Source organism: Coregonus lavaretus (assembly GCF_964263955.1).
Source record: "Coregonus lavaretus genome assembly, chromosome: 5".
Classification (NCBI taxonomy): Eukaryota; Metazoa; Chordata; class Actinopteri; order Salmoniformes; family Salmonidae; genus Coregonus; species Coregonus lavaretus.
Window position 1 is genome coordinate 42,023,358 of NC_139992.1, and position 18,719 is coordinate 42,042,076.

Genomic DNA, 18,719 nt, shown 5'->3' on the forward strand with positions numbered 1-18,719 from the left:
TGTCTTTCATACAAGTAACGAGCTGAGATTAGGAGCACACTCTTAAAGGGAGTGCTCCTAATCTCAGCTTGTTACCTGTATAAAAGACACCTGTCCACAGAAGCAATCAGTCAATCAGATTCCAAACTCTTCACCATGGCCAAGACCAAAGAGCTCTCCAAGGATGTCAGTGACAAGATTGTAGACCTACACAAGGCTGGAATGGGCTACAAGACCATCGGCAAGCAGCTTGGTGAGAAGGTGACAGTTGGTGCGATTATTCGCAAATGGAAGAAACACAAAATAACTGTCAATCTTCCTTGGCCTGGGGCTCTATGCAAGATCTCACCTTGTGGAGTTGCAATGATCATGAGAACGGTGAGGAATCAGCCCAGAACTACATGGGAGGATCTTGTCAATGATCTCAAAGCAGCTGGGACCATAGTCACCAAGAAAACAATTGGTAACACACTACGCTGTGAAGGACTGAAATCCTGCAGCGCCCGCAAGGTCCCCCTGCTCAAGAAAGCACATATACAGGGCCGTCTGAAGTTTGCCAATGAACATCTGAATAATTCAGAGGAGAACTGGGTGAAAGTGTTGTGGTCAGATGAGACCAAAATCGAGCTCTTTGGCATCAACTCAACTCGCCGTGTTTGGAGGAGGAGGAATGCTGCCTATGACCCCAAGAACACCATCCCCACCGTCAAACATGGAGGTGGAAACATTATGCTTTGGGGGTGTTTTTCTGCTAAGGGGACAGGATAAACTTCACCGCATCAAAGGGACGATGGACGGGGCCATGTACCGTCAAATCTTGGGTGAGAACCTCCTTCCCTCAGCCAGGGCATTGAAAATGGGTTGTGGATGGGTATTCCAGCATGACAATGACCCAAAACACACGGCCAAGGCAACAAAGGAGTGGCTGAAAAAGAAGCACATTAAGGTCCTGGAGTGGCCTAGCCAGTCTCCAGACCTTAATCCCATAGAAAATCTGTGGAGGGAGCTGAAGGTTCGAGTTGCCAAACGTCAGCCTCGAAACCTTAATGACTTGGAGAAGATCTGCAAAGAGGAGTGGAACAAAATCCCTCCTGAGATGTGTGCAAACCTGGTGGCCAACTACAAGAAACGTCTGACTTCTGTGATTGCCAACAAGGGTTTTGCCACCAAGTACTAAGTAATGTTTTGCAGAGGGGTCAAATACTTATTTCCCTCATTAAAATGCAAATTAATTTATAACATTTTTGACATGCGTTTTTCTGGATTTTGTTGTTGTTATTCTGTCTCTCACTGTTCAAATAAACCTACCATTAAAATTATAGACTGATCATGTCTTTGTCAGTGGGCAAACGTACAAAATCAGTAGGGGATCAAATACTTTTTTCCTTCACTGTATGCTTGTAATCGTTAAGGACTGGGGAGTTTTTCAGGATAAAAAATAAACGGAATTGACCTAAGCACAGGCAAAATCCTAGAGGAAAATCTGGTTCAGTCTGCTTTCCTAAAGCTAAAGTATAAGCCTGTTTCATACACAACTTTTTAGGTCAAATGTAATTACATTAAAAGAACCAAAGGTATGACATCATTGCATTGTATTTGACTTTCGATAAGAGATTCTGGTAAAAGCCATGCCCTGAAACCACATTCTCGACACTCCTATATTTGTCATACACTCATGTATTACACACATGGTCTCTAATCTTTCCCTCCAATTGGGTCTGTCTATTAAAAATAGTAAATTAATTGACTTCAGCTCCCCAGGACCAGAGATGGAGAGTTAGAGACCTTCTATTTTATACCTCAGTACACTGCCCTGTACATGTTAGTTCACAGTAAAAGCTGCCAGTTCTGTTTCGTCCTATTTAATGGTCACTACAGAAGTAATGTATTTGAAATGCGCAGGTTTAAATGGGCAGGGCAGGTTTGCTCTCAGTCTGTTCCATCTGATAAGCTGTGTTTGTTTACCTTCTCACTCTACTACTTGACTCTGTAACAGTCCCATATTTCCTGGTGTCAATTCACCTCACTTCATCGCTGCGAGACAATGAAGAAAACACACACCCTGCTCAATCTGCTTCTGATGCTAGTGTACCTAGCAGGTAATATGATTTAAAAATATATGACAACATTGTTTTATGATAATATTTTGTGAACATTTATCTTTGAGGATGCCGAAGTCGGTTTGATATCAGTCAGTAGGTCTGGACACTTCCTGTTAAGCTCTATAACTATGTATACTTTCAATGTCTACAGAGGTCCAGCTTTTGTTTGGGTGAAAAGAGTGTTACATTATAATGTGTTGATGATAGACTGTGGATGTTTTGATGAACTTCCAGGATCGGCTTTGACCACTGATGGGAGGAATGGCAGTACCAGTAAGTAAACCACAGAACATACTAGCCAAGCCAAATGATTACATGATGGACCACATCTCTACATTGTTGGGCGTGATGGGTACTCTGAATAATGACTGTGGTAGTAGGGTAGTGCTATCAGCTATCAGTTAACTACAGAAGTGAAGGCCTTTTATTGGATTATCGTTGTAGTCATTTATCACTGTTACAAGAATACATTTACACCCTGTATCCAAATAAATCCTTCATTCTAAAACCGGTAGGCCTACATTGCCTGATTGTGCACTGTAATTTTCAGATGGTCCTTTGGAACTAAACATTGTGGGACCTGACTTTGTTAAAGTGGGCGTGCCACGCAGTTTTGACTGTGCTGCCCAGTGCTCACCCTCCTGTAGCTACAGAATGAGTATCGACGGGCAGATTTGGCAGGGCAACGAGCTGTTGTTCACAGCTCACCAATGGGAGGAGTCCCTAACCCTTACATGCACTGCAAGGAATGATGACTCTGGGAGGTCCTCAACAGTAACAAAGATACTGCAGGTTTTAGGTGCGTGGATGGTTTGTTGGTTTTTATGCCAATTCACCTGAAATTAGAGGTGCATGGTCTTTATGATATTAGGAATGGAGTGATAATTCAATGTAATTTACTGACAAGATGTCTGGATTACTGGATTAGTGTTAGATGAAATAATTTTGTTCATGTTTTTCACATTTGTAATAGGATCTAGACCAGGGTTTCCCAAACTCGGTCCTGGGGACCCCAAGGGATGCACGTTTTGTTTTTTTCCCTAGCGCTACACAGCTGATTCAAATAATCAAAGCTTAATGATGAGTTGATTATTTGAATCAGCTGTGTTGTGCTAGGGCAGAAACCAAAACGTGCACCCCTTGGGGTCCCCAGGGCCGAGTTTGGGAAACACTGATCTAGACTATTGTCTAAATGTGTATGTGTTCCTCCTTTTAGCTGGACCAACCAACGTATCGATCACAGGCCCTGCCCTGATGATCCCAGGGGCCCCACAAAGCTTCAAGTGTTACGCCGACTGCCGTCCCTCCTGTAACTACACCTGGGGGATAAAGGGCCGATGGCTCGGAGGACAGGGGAACGAGATTACCCTAACTCCCGAAGAGTTGGCCACCTCTGTTACCCTGAACTGCAAGGCCATCAACAGTGTGTCTGGGTTCTATGCCATGGCAACAAGGACAATACCTGTGACATGTAGGTTATTGGGAGATTTAACGCTTCCTCTAACAATTGTAGATTCCCCCTTGCTGTTAGTGTAATGCAATTGTCCATATCCACATCAATAGCTTCATCTATCAATATACATATGCTCCTTTATATAGTATATAGTCTATATTTGATGATTCAAGAGTGATGTTGGGGTTTTGGTTGAAGTGATACTTGAACCAGTTTCTTCCTTTACTTTTTGTCTCCTATCAGCTGGTCCATCAGAGGTCCACATCAAAGGCCCAGACTCTGTTGCAGTCGGTTTCAAGTCCATGTTTAAGTGCTCTGCCAAATGCACTCCCATATGTGACTACCGCTGGACCATTGATGGTCACACTGTCCATGGCAGTGAGATGGAGATGACGGTCGAGCAACATGTGAAGTCAGAGAAGATTATGTGCCATGCTCAGAATACTGTCTCAACTCATTTTGAGGTGGTCACCAAGACCGTATGGGTGGAAGGTACAGCAGAAATCTCATGATTATACATTTTAGCAACTACCTTAATTTGAGGAAAGACTACATCTTTACCTGACGTATATGGTCTTTATGATGCTGTCATAAACATTATCTGACCTAATATCTTGTTTTTCTTGTGTTCCTTTTGGAATGTTCTTGTGCGTGTTACAGACAATGACAAAAAAAAGATCCTCTCAAAAAAAGATGCTTGCCAAGCTGTGTCCAGTTTGTGTTTGTACAAACAAACCATCTCTGGGAGGAAGTGTCAGCATTGCACAGCAGCTGAAACCTGGTCCCGATTGAGTCCAAACACTCCTTGCTGACAACAACACCAGGCTCCAGAGCATTAAAGCTCTAAAACAGGAAAATAAACCGAAAGTAGACAAGACATTAAAACCTTGCATACCAGCTACAGTGCCTTCAGAAAGTATTCACACCCCTTTACTTTTTACACATTTTGTTGTGTTACAGTCTGAATTGAAAATTGAATTTTAAAAAAATGTCACTGGCCTACACACAATATCCCATAATGTCAAAGTGGAATTATGTATTTTTTTACTTTTTTAAAAACTTTTTTAAACTAATTAATTAAGAATGAAAAGATGAAATGTATTGAGTCAATAAGTATTTAAACCCTTTGTTATGGCAAGCCTAAATAAGTTCACGAGTAAAAATGTGCTTAACAAGTCACATAAGTTGCATGGACTCCCTCTGTGTGCAATAACAGTGTTTAACATAATTTTTGAATGACTACCTCATCTCTGTACCCCACAAATACAATTATCTGTAAGGTCCATCAGTTGAGCAGTGAATTTCAAACACAGATTCAACCACAAAGACCAGGGAGGTTTTTCAATGCCACGCAAAGAAAGGCACCTATTGTTAGATTGGTAAAAATAAAATAAAAAGCATACATTGAATATCCCTTTGAGCATGGTAAAGTTATTAATTACACTTTGGATGGTGTATCAATACACTCAGTCACTACAAAGATACAGGCGTCCTTCCTAACTCAGTTGCTGGAGAGGAGTGAAACCACACAGAGATTTCAACACGAGGCCAATGGTGACTAAAACAATTACAGAGTTGAATGGCTGTGATAGGAGAAAACTGAGGATGGATCAACAACATTGTAATTAACAATACCAACCTAACTGACAGAGTGAAAAGAAGGAAGCCTGTACAAAATAAAAAATATTCCAAAACATGCATCCTGTTTGCAAAAGAAATTGGCAAAGCAATTCACTTTTTTGTCCTGAATACAACACATTACTGAGTAGCACTCTCCACATTTTCAAACATAGTGGTGGCTGCGTCATGTTATGGGTATGCATGTAATTGTTAAGGACTGTGGAGTTTTTCAAGATAAAAAATAAATGGAATGGAGCTAAGCACAGGCAAAATCCTAGAGGAAAACCTAGTTCTGTCTGCTTTCCACCAGACTGGGAGATGAATTCACCTTTCAGCAAGACAATAACCTTAAACACAAAGCCAAATCTAAACAGGAGTTGCTTACCAAGAAGACATTGAATGTTCCTGAGTGGCCAAGTTACAGTTATGACTTAAATCTGCTTGAAAATCAATGGCAAGACCTAAAAATGGTTGTCTAGCAATGATCAACAACAAATTTGACAGAGCTTGAAGAATTTTGAAAAGAATAATGAACTTAATCCCAAAAAAACATTTCCACTGCATTTCAGCCCTGCCACAAAAGGACCAGCTGACATCATGTCAGTGATTCTCTCGTTAACACAGGTGAGTGTTGACGAGGACAAGGCTGGAGATCACTCTGTCATGCTGATTGAGTCAGAATAACAGACTGAAAGCTTTAAAAGGAGGGTGGTGCTTGAAATCTTTGTTCTTCCTCTGTCAACCATGGTTACCTGCAAGGAAACACGTGCCATCATCATTGCTTTGCACAAAAAATGGCTTCACAGGCAAGGATATTGCTGCTAGTAAGATTGCACCTAAATCAACCATTTATCGGATCATCAAGAACTTCAAGGAGAGAGGTTCAATTGTTGTGAAGAAGGCGTCAGGGCGCCCAAGAAAGTCCAGCAAGCGCCAGTGTCACAAGCTGATGTGGATGCGGTGTTGGAGTCAGGCGCAGGACACAGAAGCTTAGTCAAACGACTTTACTTGTCAACAAAGACAATACAAAATAACGGGCCTCAAACACAGGAGGCGAGCGATTACGCAAACAGTGCGTAAAAACACTAACAACTAGAGAACAATAATAATGCACCAACGGACAGGCGGACAACAACACACAACTGCAAACAAAACCAAAGGAAACTTATAGGTGACATAATCAATACATAAGACGAAACAGGTGCACCAACAAGACAAAACCAAACAAACATAGAGAACATCAAGCGGTAGTAGCTAGTACTCCGGGGACGACGAATGCCGAAGCCTGCCCGAACAAGGAGGAGGAGCAGTCTCGGCGGAATTCGTGACAGCCAGGACCGTCTCCTAAAGTTGATTCAGCTGCAGGATCGGGGCACCACCAGTGCAGAGCTTGCTCAGGAATGGCAGCAGGCAGGTGTGAGTGCATCTGCACGCACAGTGAGGCGAAGACTTTTGGAGGATGGCCTGGTGTCAAGAAGGGCAGCAAAGAAGCCACTTCTCTCCAGGAAAAACATCAGGGACAGACTGATATTCTGCAAAAGGTACAGGGATTGGACTGCTGAGGACTGGGGTAGAGTCATTTTCTCTGATGAATCCCCCTTTCCGATTGTTTGGGCCATCCGGAAAACACCTTGTCCGGAGAAGACAAGGTGAGCGCTACCATCAGTCCTGCGTCATGCCAACAGTAAAGCATCCTGAGACCATTCATGTGTGGGGTTGCTTCTCAGTCAAGGGAGTGGGTTCACTCACAATTTTGCCTAAGAACACAGCCATGAATAAAGAATGGTACCAACACATCCTCAGAGAGCAACTTCTCCCAACCATCCAAGAACAGTTTGGTGACGACCAATGCCTTTTCCAGCATGATGGAGCACCTTGCCATAAGGCAAAAGTGATAACTAAGTGGCTCGGGGAACAAAACATCGACATTTTGGGTCCATGGCCAGGAAACCCCCCAGACCTTAATCCCATTGAGAACTTGTGGTCAATCCTCAAGAGGCGGGTGGACAAACAAAATCCCACAACTTCTGACAAACTCCAAGCATTGATTATGCAAGAATGGGCTGCCATCAGTCAGGATGTGGCCCAAAAGTTAATTGACAGCATGCCAGGGCGGATTGCAGAGGTCTTGAAAAAGAAGGGTCAACACTGCAAATATTGACTCTTTGCATAAACTGAATGTCATTGTCAATAAAAGCCTTTGACACTTATGGAATACTTGTAATTATACTTCAGTGTACCATAGTAACTACTGACATAAAGATCTAAGAACACTGAAGCAGCAAACTTTGTGGAGACCAATACTTGTGTCATTCTCAAAACGTTTGACCATGACTGTATATAAACCCTGGATTGCTGATGCTATGTATTGACCACTGACAGGCTATGAAGCCACTGAGAGGCCATATTGGCACTCCCCAGTAAGAGCAGTCCTCCATTTCAATTTATTGTTTCAAGGACAAAATTACATTTATTGAAGTATTTTTTTTGTAGTAGTGGGGACAGTAACATTAGTAGTCTCCAAAAATTATAGTTTAGGGACATTTTTAAAATATATTTTAAAATGTTCCATTTTTTATGTTTAGCTCTGCAATAGAAAAATGTGGCAAAAACGAATGTAGACATTAATAAATACATTTCTATAGCTTCCAAAAAATATTTTTTACAATGGTGAGGGAGTGCCAAGGTGGAGGCACGGTGGCTTCAACACAGCGCCCCCTATCAGTCATCTACTGTATATATAAATCATTAGTTGACCCCTGTCACAGTGCTGTCCTTCACCACGCCAGCAATCTCTCACAAAGTGTTCACTCTGGTCTTTCTGCTGAAAGACAAATTCCAGACCAAAAAATCTTAGTAAAATATGAGGCTTACCCAGACACACATGGCTAAGTTGATGGGTCATGTAAACAAGTTAAATAGTATATAATGTAATATACAGTGAGGGAAAAAAGTATTTGATCCCCTGCTGATTTTGTACGTTTGCCCACTGACAAAGACATGATCAGTCTATAGTTTTAATGGTAGGTTTATTTGAACAGTGAGAGACAGAATAACAACAACAAAATCCAGAAAAACGCATGTCAAAAATGTTATAAATTCATTTGCATTTTAATGAGGGAAATAAGTATTTGACCCCTCTGCAAAACATGACTTAGTACTTGGTGGCAAAACCCTTGCTGGCAATCACAGAAGTCAGACGTTTCTTGTAGTTGGCCACCAGGTTTGCACACATCTCAGGAGGGATCTTGTTCCACTCCTCTTTGCAGATCTTCTCCAAGTCATTAAGGTTTCGAGGCTGACGTTTGGCAACTTGAACCTTCAGCTCCCTCCACAGATTTTCTATGGGATTAAGGTCTGGAGACTGGCTAGGCCACTCCAGGACCTTAATGTGCTTCTTCTTGAGCCACTCCTTTGTTGCCTTGGCCGTGTGTTTTGGGTCATTGTCATGCTGGAATACCCATCCACAACCCATTTTCAATGCCCTGGCTGAGGGAAGGAGGTTCTCACCCAAGATTTGATGGTACATGGCGCCGTCCATCGTCCCTTTGATGCGATGATGTTGTCCTGTCCCCTTAGCAGAAAAATACCCCCAAAGCATAATGTTTCCACCTCCATGTTTGACAGTGGAGATGGTGTTCTTGGGGTCATAGGCAGCATTCCTCCTCCTCCAAACACGGCGAGTTGAGTTGATGGCAAAGAGCTCGATTTTGGTCTCATCTGACCACAACACTTTCACCCAGTTCTCCTCTGAATCATTCAGATGTTCATTGGCAAACTTCAGACGGCCCTGTATATGTGTTTTCTTGAGCAGGGGGACCTTGCGGGCGCTCCAGGATTTCAGTCCTTCACGTCGTAGTGTGTTACCAATTGATTTCTTGGTGACTATGGTCCCAGCTGCCTTGAGATCATTGACAAGATCCTCCCGTGTAGTTCTGGGCTGATTCCTCACCATTCTCATGATCATTGAGGTGAGATCTTGCATGGAGCCCCAGGCCGAGGGAGATTGACAGGTCTTTTGTGTTTCTTCCATTTGCGAATAATCGCACCAACTGTTGTCACCTTCTCACCAAGCTGCTTGGCGATGGTCTTGTAGCCCATTCCAGCCTTGTGTAGGTCTACAATCTTGTCCCTGAAATCCTTGGAGCGCTCTTTGGTCTAGGCCATGGTAGAGAGTTTGGAATCTGATTGATTGATTGCTTCTGTGGACAGGTGTCTTTTATACAGGTAACAAGCTGAGATTAGGAGCACTCCCTTTAAGAGTGTGCTCCTAATCTCAGCTCATTACCTGTATAAAAGACACCTGGGAGCCAGAAATCTTTCTGATTGAGAGGGGGTCAAATACTTATTTCCCTAATTAAAATGCACATCAATTTATAACATTTTTGACATGCATTTTTCTGGATTTTTTTGTTGTTATTCTGTCTCTCACTGTTCAAATAAACCTACCATTAAAATTATAGACTGATCATTTCTTTGTCAGTGGGCAAACGTACAAAATCAGCAGGGGATTAAATACTTTTTTCCCTCACTGTATATGGGGGATACAACCATCCCAGCTCTGCAGATTTTGCTGCGAAGAGACAGAATCATTAGATCATTTGTTTTGGTACTGTCCATCTGTACTGTAGCTTGTTTTTGGTTGCATGTTCAGGAATGGCTGAAGAACTGCAACATTTACCAGGAGATAACTCTGCAAATAGCACTGCTGGGTGATTAAAAAAGTCATAGTCAATCAATCAATAATATAATAATACTCTTATCTTTAATTTACAATCTGTAGAAACTGAGAATAGAAAGGTTCAGAACTTTTGTGAAACATCACAGCACAGTTGGAAAATATATGGCAAATAGAAACCAAACTGACAATGAAAGAAAGTTTAAATAAACCAATAGAACAGGAGAACGCATAATGAGTAAGTCTTTATAAAAAATAATTGCCTCCACGTTTCTATGGTGGGATTTTGGCTATAGGCTGCTTTGAAGCAAGCAAGATAAGACATAATATGAAGTAAAACATCCAGGTTTCAAAGAATTAAGGAACAGGAAAAATATAGCAATGCTAATGATAGGCCTAATCGTTTTCTGGTAGATGGAAAGGCTTTCCCAAAAACCTTCTCTATATAATGTTAATGTAGTGTATTAGGATTATGTCTTTGTTAATGTCTTTGTTAATGTTTTTCATGAAGAAATGGAATGTTGTTTATGTTAGGTCAAAAGTAGCCAGTTGTAGGGTGACGCCCCAGGGGAGACAGGTGATTGGACCGCAGAGGGAGCAACCCATATTTTTACATTGTTTATAAGTATATGCTGGAGGCACAGGAAAGCAGAGCAGCCATTACAATTCGAGGACACTGCTCTCCGGGGGATCTTGACTCCTGTAACTCATGCTGAAAGCTTGTGATATGAATAAAACTTATGATCAAAGGTTCAGTATGAGCGGACTCTTTGTTTGACAGCAATAACCACCAGCATCCCACTTCGGACACGAGAGACGACATTAACTCGCTACAAAGTAGCCTATGCCTACCTGTCAGAATGATATCATATAATTTGCGGTCAATCCAGTGGCCATTTCTTTGCTAACTCCATCTCATGTGCTACAGAAACACTGCTAACCAAACAATAGTGCTAGGTGCCTGCACACTTGAATTAAAGGGTTACTACTCAAAAACAAAGAAAACGTAGATTTTACCCAGACCGCAAGAGTCTCCTGATGTGGTTTAAGCATGGTTATGGACTTAGAACATACAATTTTGTTGTTTTTCAACAAAGAAACTAAAAGTGTGATTGAGAACGAAAACAAAATCTGAAACCTGTGAATTTATGACTCATTTTATTTGTTTCAATAGTAGGCCTACTATTAGCCTACTGCACAGTACTGCTTGGATCGGCCTGACTATGAAAGACCAATATGGGATTTATCCATTTAGATCATTCAGAGTATGTCACTGTTTCTCATAGAAGTTTTCACATAGGGCTCCTTTCCTTCGCCAGGTGGGCCATTTTCATTTTTTTATTGGAGTATACCCACTTCTCCAGGCACCACTACACCACTGATCAGAGGGAACTTACTTGGAGTGAGGAAAACGAATGAGAATAGCCTAGGGGTGGGAGTTAGTCCTGAGGAGAATTAGAGTGTGTGAGGCAGAGACTAACACCAACTTTTGTACATAGGTAGCTATGTTTTAAAATGATCTACAATTGTTTTATTTTCCAACCTTCTCAGCCAGAGTTGGTTAGTTGTGTGCACTGTTTGGAGAGAGCAAGTTGTTACCCATCTCATGGTTTGAGTTGCTAGTTAGCCTGTCAGTGATCTAGCTAGCTAAGTGGATGTCACGATCGTCATACATAGAGGAGGACCAAGGCGCAGCGTGTTGAGCGAACATACTTTAATTAGTTAAAGTGCACACACGATACAAAACAACAAAACGACTCGTAACGTCCTAGGTAACAATGACCAACTGGAACAAAAACCCACAAACACCAAGGGAAAACAGACAGTCTCCCAATCAGAGACAACCAGCCACAGCTGACACTCGTTGCCTCTGATTGGGAGTCACTCAGGTCAACAAAGAAACAGAAGAACTAGAACCCCCAACATAGAAATATAACACATAGAATGAACACACCCTGGCTCAACATATAGAGTCCCAGAGCCAGGGTGTGACAGTACCCCCCCCTAAAGGCGCGGACTGCGACCGCGCCTCCGCTAGAACAAAACAGGGGAGGGCTGGGTGGGCATTCCTCCTCGGCGGCGGTTCCGGCTCCGGCCTTGCCCACCACCCTCCAACAAACCCCCCATAGCGCCCCTGGTCTGGTCTGGCCCCGCTGGCTGGAGCTAAACTGGACGTAGCAGGAGCGGTTAGCTTCAGCTCCGTAGTGGAGCAGTTGACCGGTACCTTACCAGGCACCGGTGACCCAGGCACGGGCCGTGCCGGACTGACAACGCGCACCCCTGGCCTGGTGCGTGGAGCCGGGACAGGCTGGACCAGGCTGACGACTCGCACCCCTGGCTTGGTGCGAGTGGCAGGAACAGGCCGGGCCGGGCTGGCGACGCGCACCGTAGACTTGGTGCGAGTGGCAGGAACAGGCCGGGCCGGGCTGGCGACGCGCACCGTAGACTTGGTGCGTGGAGCAGGGACAGGCCGGACCGGGCTGGCGACGCACACCGTAGACTTGGTGCGAGGAGCAGGGACAGGCCGGACCGGGCTGGCGACGCACACCGTAGACTTGGTGCGAGGAGCAGGGACAGGCCGGACCGGGCTGGCGACGCACACCGTAGACTTGGTGCGAGGAGCAGGGACAGGCCGGACCGGGCTGGCGACGCACACCGTAGGCTTGGTGCGTGGAGCAGGGACAGGCCGGACCGGGCTGGCGACGCACACCGTAGGCTTGGTGCGTGGAGCAGGGACAGGCCGGACCGGGCTGGCGACGCACACCGTAGGCTTGGTGCGAGGAGCAGGGACAGGCCGGACCGGGCTGGCGACGCACACCGTAGGCTTGGTGCGTGGAGCAGGGACAGGCCGGACCGGGCTGGCGACGCACACCGTAGGCTTGGTGCGAGAGGCAGGAACAGGCCGGACCGGGCTGGCGACGCGCACCGTCCATTTGGTGCGAGGGGCCGTAACAGGCCGGACCGTACTGGGGACACACACCACTGGCTCTACCCCGGGATCTGGAACAGGCCGGACCGGACTGGTAACACATCCCAGTACCTCTCGCCGTGCCTCTAAACCTTCCTTCCCTTCCTTTACCAGTGACCCCCGTAACCTGGTGGCCTTTTGAATACGCCCCTTGTCTGCCTCCGTCAGCCCCGTCGTCCATGCCGTGTGCCCCCCCCCTAAACATTTTCTGGGGTTGCCTCTCGACCGTCCGACGACGACCCTGATCACGCCGTTGCTCCTCTCTCCGTCGCCTCTCTACAGTCTCACTCCATGGCCGGCGATCCATCCCGGCCAGGATTTCCTCCCAGGTCCAGGACCCCTGTCCGTCCAAAATCTGCTCCCACGTCCAGGCTGCCTGCTCCTGGACACGCTGCTTGGTCCTGGTATGGTGGGTTTTTCTGTCACGATCGTCATACATAGAGGAGGACCAAGGCGCAGCGTGTTGAGCGAACATACTTTAATTAGTTAAAGTGCACACACGATACAAAACAACAAAACGACTCGTAACGTCCTAGGTAACAATGACCAACTGGAACAAAAACCCACAAACACCAAGGGAAAACAGACAGTTTAAATATGGCTCCCAATCAGAGACAACCAGCCACAGCTGACACTCGTTGCCTCTGATTGGGAGTCACTCAGGCCAACAAAGAAACAGAAGAACTAGAACCCCCAACATAGAAATATAACACATAGAATGAACACACCCTGGCTCAACATATAGAGTCCCAGAGCCAGGGTGTGACAGTGGATGGCTAGCTATCACGAGCGGAATGTTTCAATTGAGGACTGCATGCACTAAGCCATCTATCCAGTAGTCTGTGTGTTTCTATATTATCAGGATCAGTAACCCACTGACCCTGGTGGGAATCGTATTCTTCAATCAACTCTAAGTTACCAAAGGAGACTAGATAGCACCTACAGCTCTGCACGCTGCTGGGTTTAGGTGCTTACAGATGGGCCGCAGTAAACAGCAATTGAACTGTGGAAAAATCAGCCTACCATGTGTAGAGACCAGAGGTCCCGGTTTTTGTCAGCTCGAATGTTGTCATTAAAAAAACATTGTTTGATTGGTTGACAAGATTCATTCTGCTCATTGGTCAATCATGTGCTGCGGCCGCTCAAGACTTCAGCTAGTTTAATCTTTTGGCGGCTCGAGCACCACGAACCGAGAGGTTCTTGCCATTCTTACCGGGAGGTCTTGCCAGGTTTAAAGAAAGGTTCTTGGCATTCTTACAGTTTTGGTTATTGGTTGAGTGAATCATTTTATTGCAAGTGACTACATCTTCTTCATTTTATTGGTCAATAAACTTTGTGTCCTTCTATGAAGACCAGCTGGTACAAGAGGTGTTGTTTATCCTATTTATGCATATGATTTATTATTAATACAAATTCTCAACTGAGACATTGCTCAGTGTACATTTTATAGCAGTGGTCAGATAATGTGTCAGGTTATACTAAGGGTATTTGAATAGGGAATGAGAACACACATGGAATAATTTCATGTTACACTGAACAAAAATATAAACTCAAAATGTAAAGTGTTGGTCCCATTTTTCATGAGCTGAAATAAAAGATTCCAGAAATGTTCCATACGCACAAAAAGCTTATTTCTCTCAAATTTTGAGCACAAATGTGTTTATATCCCTGTTAGTGAGCATTTCTCATTTTCTAAGATAATCCATCCACCTGACAGGTGTGGCATATCAAGAAGCTGATTAAACAGCATGATCATTACACAGGTGCACCTTGTGCTGGAGACAATGAAAAGGCCACTCTAAAATGTGCAGTTTTGTCACACAATACAATGCCACAGAAGTCTCAAGTTTTGAGGTTGCGTGCAATTGGCATGCTGACTGCAGGAATGTCCAACAGCGCTGTTGCCAGATAATTTAATATTCATTTCTCTACCATAAGCCGCCTCCAACGTCGTTTTAGAGAATTTAGTAGTACATCCAACTGGCCTCACAACCGCAGACCACGTGTAACCACACGCTCTGCTAAATGACTAAAATGTAAAAAAAAGTAAAAATTTTGAAGCTGTGTGAATATAAGAATGAACCATGGACGTACATGTTATTTTTACATTTCAAAATGGAGGAAAATCTTTCCTGACGGACCTTATGGATCCTTGAGGTAAATTTGTTCAGCATGAGGAAAGACAAAGTTTCAAGTCTCTAGGACAAATGGAGCAGTGGATATGAGGGTTTAACCTCTCGATCATACCTACAGCATTATTGCATTTTGGTACACCAGAAGTACATTAATTTCCAATGGAACGCTGCGTTTGCCTTGCAGCATTGCAGAGGCAGTTGCAGTGCGTTCTGTGTGGTCCATATCTAGAATTTTTGTTTAATACATATCCAGATGAAGATGTGTACCATTTTGCGCAATTACAATTTTGCGCAACTGCCTCTGCAATGTAAAAGTTGCCAGTTCTGTTTCGCCCTATTTAATGGTCACTACAGAAGTAATGTATTTTAAATGGCTTGTTGAGGTGGACAGGCTCAAGGCAGGGCAGGTTTGCTCAGTCTGTTCTCACTGATAAGGTGTTTACCTTCTCACTCTACTACTTGACTATGTAACAGTCCCATATTTCCTGGTTTCCATTCACCTCACTCCATTGCTGCGAGACAATGAAGGATACACCCACCCTGCTCAATCTGCTTCTGCTGCTCGTGTACCTAGCAGGTAATATGATATGGAAAAAACAACAACATTGTTTTGAGATAATATTTTGTCAAAATGTATTTTTGAGGAATGCCGAACTCGGTTTGACATCAGTCAATAGGTGTATATGTTCTGGACACCTGTTAAGCTCTATAACCATGTATATGTTCAGTGTCTGCTGAGGTTAAACTTTTGTTCGGACAATAGGCTAAATATGTGTCTAAGCATAATGATAGTTTTAGTGTTACATATACATTATAATGTGTTGATGATAGACTGTGAGGCTGTTTTTATGAACTTCCAGGATCAGCTGTGACCAGTGATGGGGGGAAGGGCAGTACCAGTAAGTAAACCACAGACACATACTACTCAACGTATTACAGTATGGTAACATCATTATTCGGACTCTGGGTCCTCTGGATTGTACCTGTGGTAGGACGGTAGTGCTAACAGCTAGCAGCTAACTACTGTACAAAAGAGAGGGGTTTATTTAAAATGACTTTTAGTAGTAATTTATCACTGTTACAAGTTAATTTACACACTGTGTGCAGAAAATCCAGTAGGCCTACATTGCCTGATTGTGTACTGTAATTTTCAGATGGTCCCTTGGAACTAAACATTGTGGGACCTGACTTTGTGACTGTCGGCGTGCCATGCAGTTTTGACTGTGCTGCCCAGTGCTCTCCCTCCTGTAGCTACAACATGAGTATCGACGGGCAGATTGAGCAAGGCAACGAGCTGTTCTTCACAGCTCGCCAATGGGAGGAGTCCCTAAACCTCACATGCACTGCAAGGAATAATGACTCTGGGAGGTCCTCTACAGTAACAAAGATACTGCAGGTTTTAGGTGTGTGGGTGTTTAAAAATTATAATAATATGACACTTCACCTGAAATTAGAGGTGCATGGTCTTTATGATATTAGGAATGGAGTGATAATTCAATGCCTTGTAATTTACGGACAAGATGTCTGGATTACTGGATTAGTGTTAGATTAAATTATTTTGCTCATGTTTTTCACATTGGTTGTAGGATCTAGACTATTGTCTAAATGTGTATGTGTTCCTCCTTTTAGCTGGACCAACCAACGTATCGATCACAGGCCCTGCCCTGATGATACCAGGGGCCCCACAAAGCTTCAAGTGTTACGCCGACTGCCGTCCCTCCTGTAACTACACCTGGGGGATAAAGGGCCGATGGCTCGGAGGACAGGGGAACGAGATTACCGTAACTCCCGAAGAGTTGGCCACCTCTGTTACCCTGAACTGCAAGGCCATCAACAGTGTGTCTGGGCTCTATGACATGGCAACAAGGACAATACCTGTGATATGTAGGTTATTGGGAGATTTAGAGCCAGATTGTTCTTCAAGATACCAGTATGAAAATGTATGCACTCACTTAACTGTAAGTCGCTCTGGATAAGAGCGTCTGCTAAATGACTAAAATGTAAATGTAAATGTAAGATGTTCAAACATTCATAGATCACCAGCAGGGTCAAATAATAATCACAGTGGTTGTAGAGGGTGCAGCAGCTCAGCACCTCAGGAGTAAATGTCAGTTGGCTTTTTGGTGTTCCTTTTGTAATCAGGCCTGCATTGCCTGATTGTGTACTGTATTTTTCAGATGGTCCCTTGGAACTAAACATTGTGGGAGCTGACTTTGTGACTGTCGGCGTGCTATACGGTTTTGAATGTGCTGCCCAGTGCTCTCCCTCCTGTAGCTACAACATGAGTATCAACAGGCAGATTGAGCAAGGCAACGAGCTGTTCTTCACAGCTCGCCAATGGGAGGAGTCCCTAAACCTCACATGCACTGCAAGGAATGATGACTCTGGGAGGTCCTCTACAGTAACAAAGATACTGCAGGTTTTAGGTGCGTGGGTGTTTAAAAATTATAATAATATGACACTTCACCTGAAATTAGAGGTGCATGGTCTTTATGATATTAGGAATGGAGTGATAATTCAATGCCTTGTAATTTACGGACAAGATGTCTGGATTAGTGTTAGATTAAATTATGTTGCTCATGTTTTTCACATTGGTTGTAGGATCTAGACTATTATCTAAATGTGTATGTGTTCCTCCTTTTAGCTGGACCAACCAACGTATCGATCACAGGCCCTGCCCTGATGACCCCAGGGGCCCCGCACAAAGCTTCAAGTGGCTTTTTGGTGTTCCTTTTGTAATGTTTTTTTTTGTGTGTTACAGATGATGGCAAATCCATGGCCACACAGGCTGAACAGACTTTAGACCTGCTTCTGTTTGCCTTCACACTCTCACTCTACACCATCATATCACCATAATCCAGGAGAGGGCAGTTTGGTACAAGGAAGTGAGCGGTTTTCCACACACACATCTGAATAATTTGAAAACATCCATCATTATTACAGTGATGGAACATGTGGTTTATTGGTAAAGAACAAACAGTACCTCCCATATCAGGACGTTAACCATATTTGCTGATGATAAATTAAGTGGAAAGGCTTGGCTGAATCTTTCAATATCAAAGCACTACGTGAGTGTGCAAGCATCATCACGTGTATAGCCTATTTGGATTAAATATTTAATAAAGATACATTTACATTAATTTAGTAACATGTCTTTTTTGCAATGTGTAACTTTTTTCCAGACTTGAGATGGAATTGAAACCTGCAAGCATGCCATCTTCATGGAAGGCACAGACTTTGAAGTAATGTATTTTAAATGGCGTGTTGAGGTGGACAGGCTCAAGGCAGGGCAGGTCCAGCTCAACACGCCATTTAAAATACATTACTTCAGTCTGTGCCTTTGGATTAAATCAGTGTAATATAGATCTTGTTTGCGCAAGTAATTTACAGTCCCAACATTTGTCTACAAATCGCATAACTGCAATAAAATACATGATATTCTTAGTGTTTTCTCTCCAATAAATTCTGAAACAATTATCTAAATTCATTACCATCATAGTAAATTAAATATGTGAAATAGTTCCCTATTGGTGGTTGAAGTGCTATGTTCACATACAGTGGGGAAAAAAAGTATTTAGTCAGCCACCAATTGTGCAAGTTCTCCCACTTAAAAAGATGAGAGAGGCCTGTAATTTTCATCATAGGTACACGTCAACTATGACAGACAAATTGAGAAAAAAAATCCGGGGGGACCTAGTGAATGACCTGCAGAGAGCTGGGACCAAAGTAACAAAGCCTACCATCAGTAACAGACTACGCCGCCAGGCACTCAAATCCTGCAGTG

The 18,719-nt window shown here is 43.6% G+C and overlaps 1 protein-coding gene and 1 long non-coding RNA gene across 2 annotated transcripts; both read left to right on the forward strand.

Moving 5' to 3' along the window:
- The first annotated feature begins 2,006 nt into the window (after nt 1-2,006).
- LOC311129424 (cell adhesion molecule CEACAM5-like) lies at nt 2,007-5,103 on the forward strand. The gene is made up of 6 exons (XM_084161707.1): nt 2,007-2,078; nt 2,316-2,354; nt 2,632-2,880; nt 3,298-3,552; nt 3,778-4,026; nt 4,195-5,103. The coding sequence occupies exons 1-6, from the start codon at nt 2,024-2,026 to the stop codon at nt 4,344-4,346; spliced, it is 999 nt and encodes a 332-aa protein (XP_084017833.1). The 5' UTR covers nt 2,007-2,023; the 3' UTR covers nt 4,347-5,103.
- An 11,631-nt stretch (nt 5,104-16,734) lies between these two features.
- LOC311129369 lies at nt 16,735-18,126 on the forward strand. Its single transcript, XR_014613268.1, has 3 exons — nt 16,735-16,819; nt 17,113-17,361; nt 17,697-18,126. It is a non-coding gene; the product is annotated as an uncharacterized lncRNA (long non-coding RNA).
- Nucleotides 18,127-18,719: the final 593 nt, after the last annotated feature.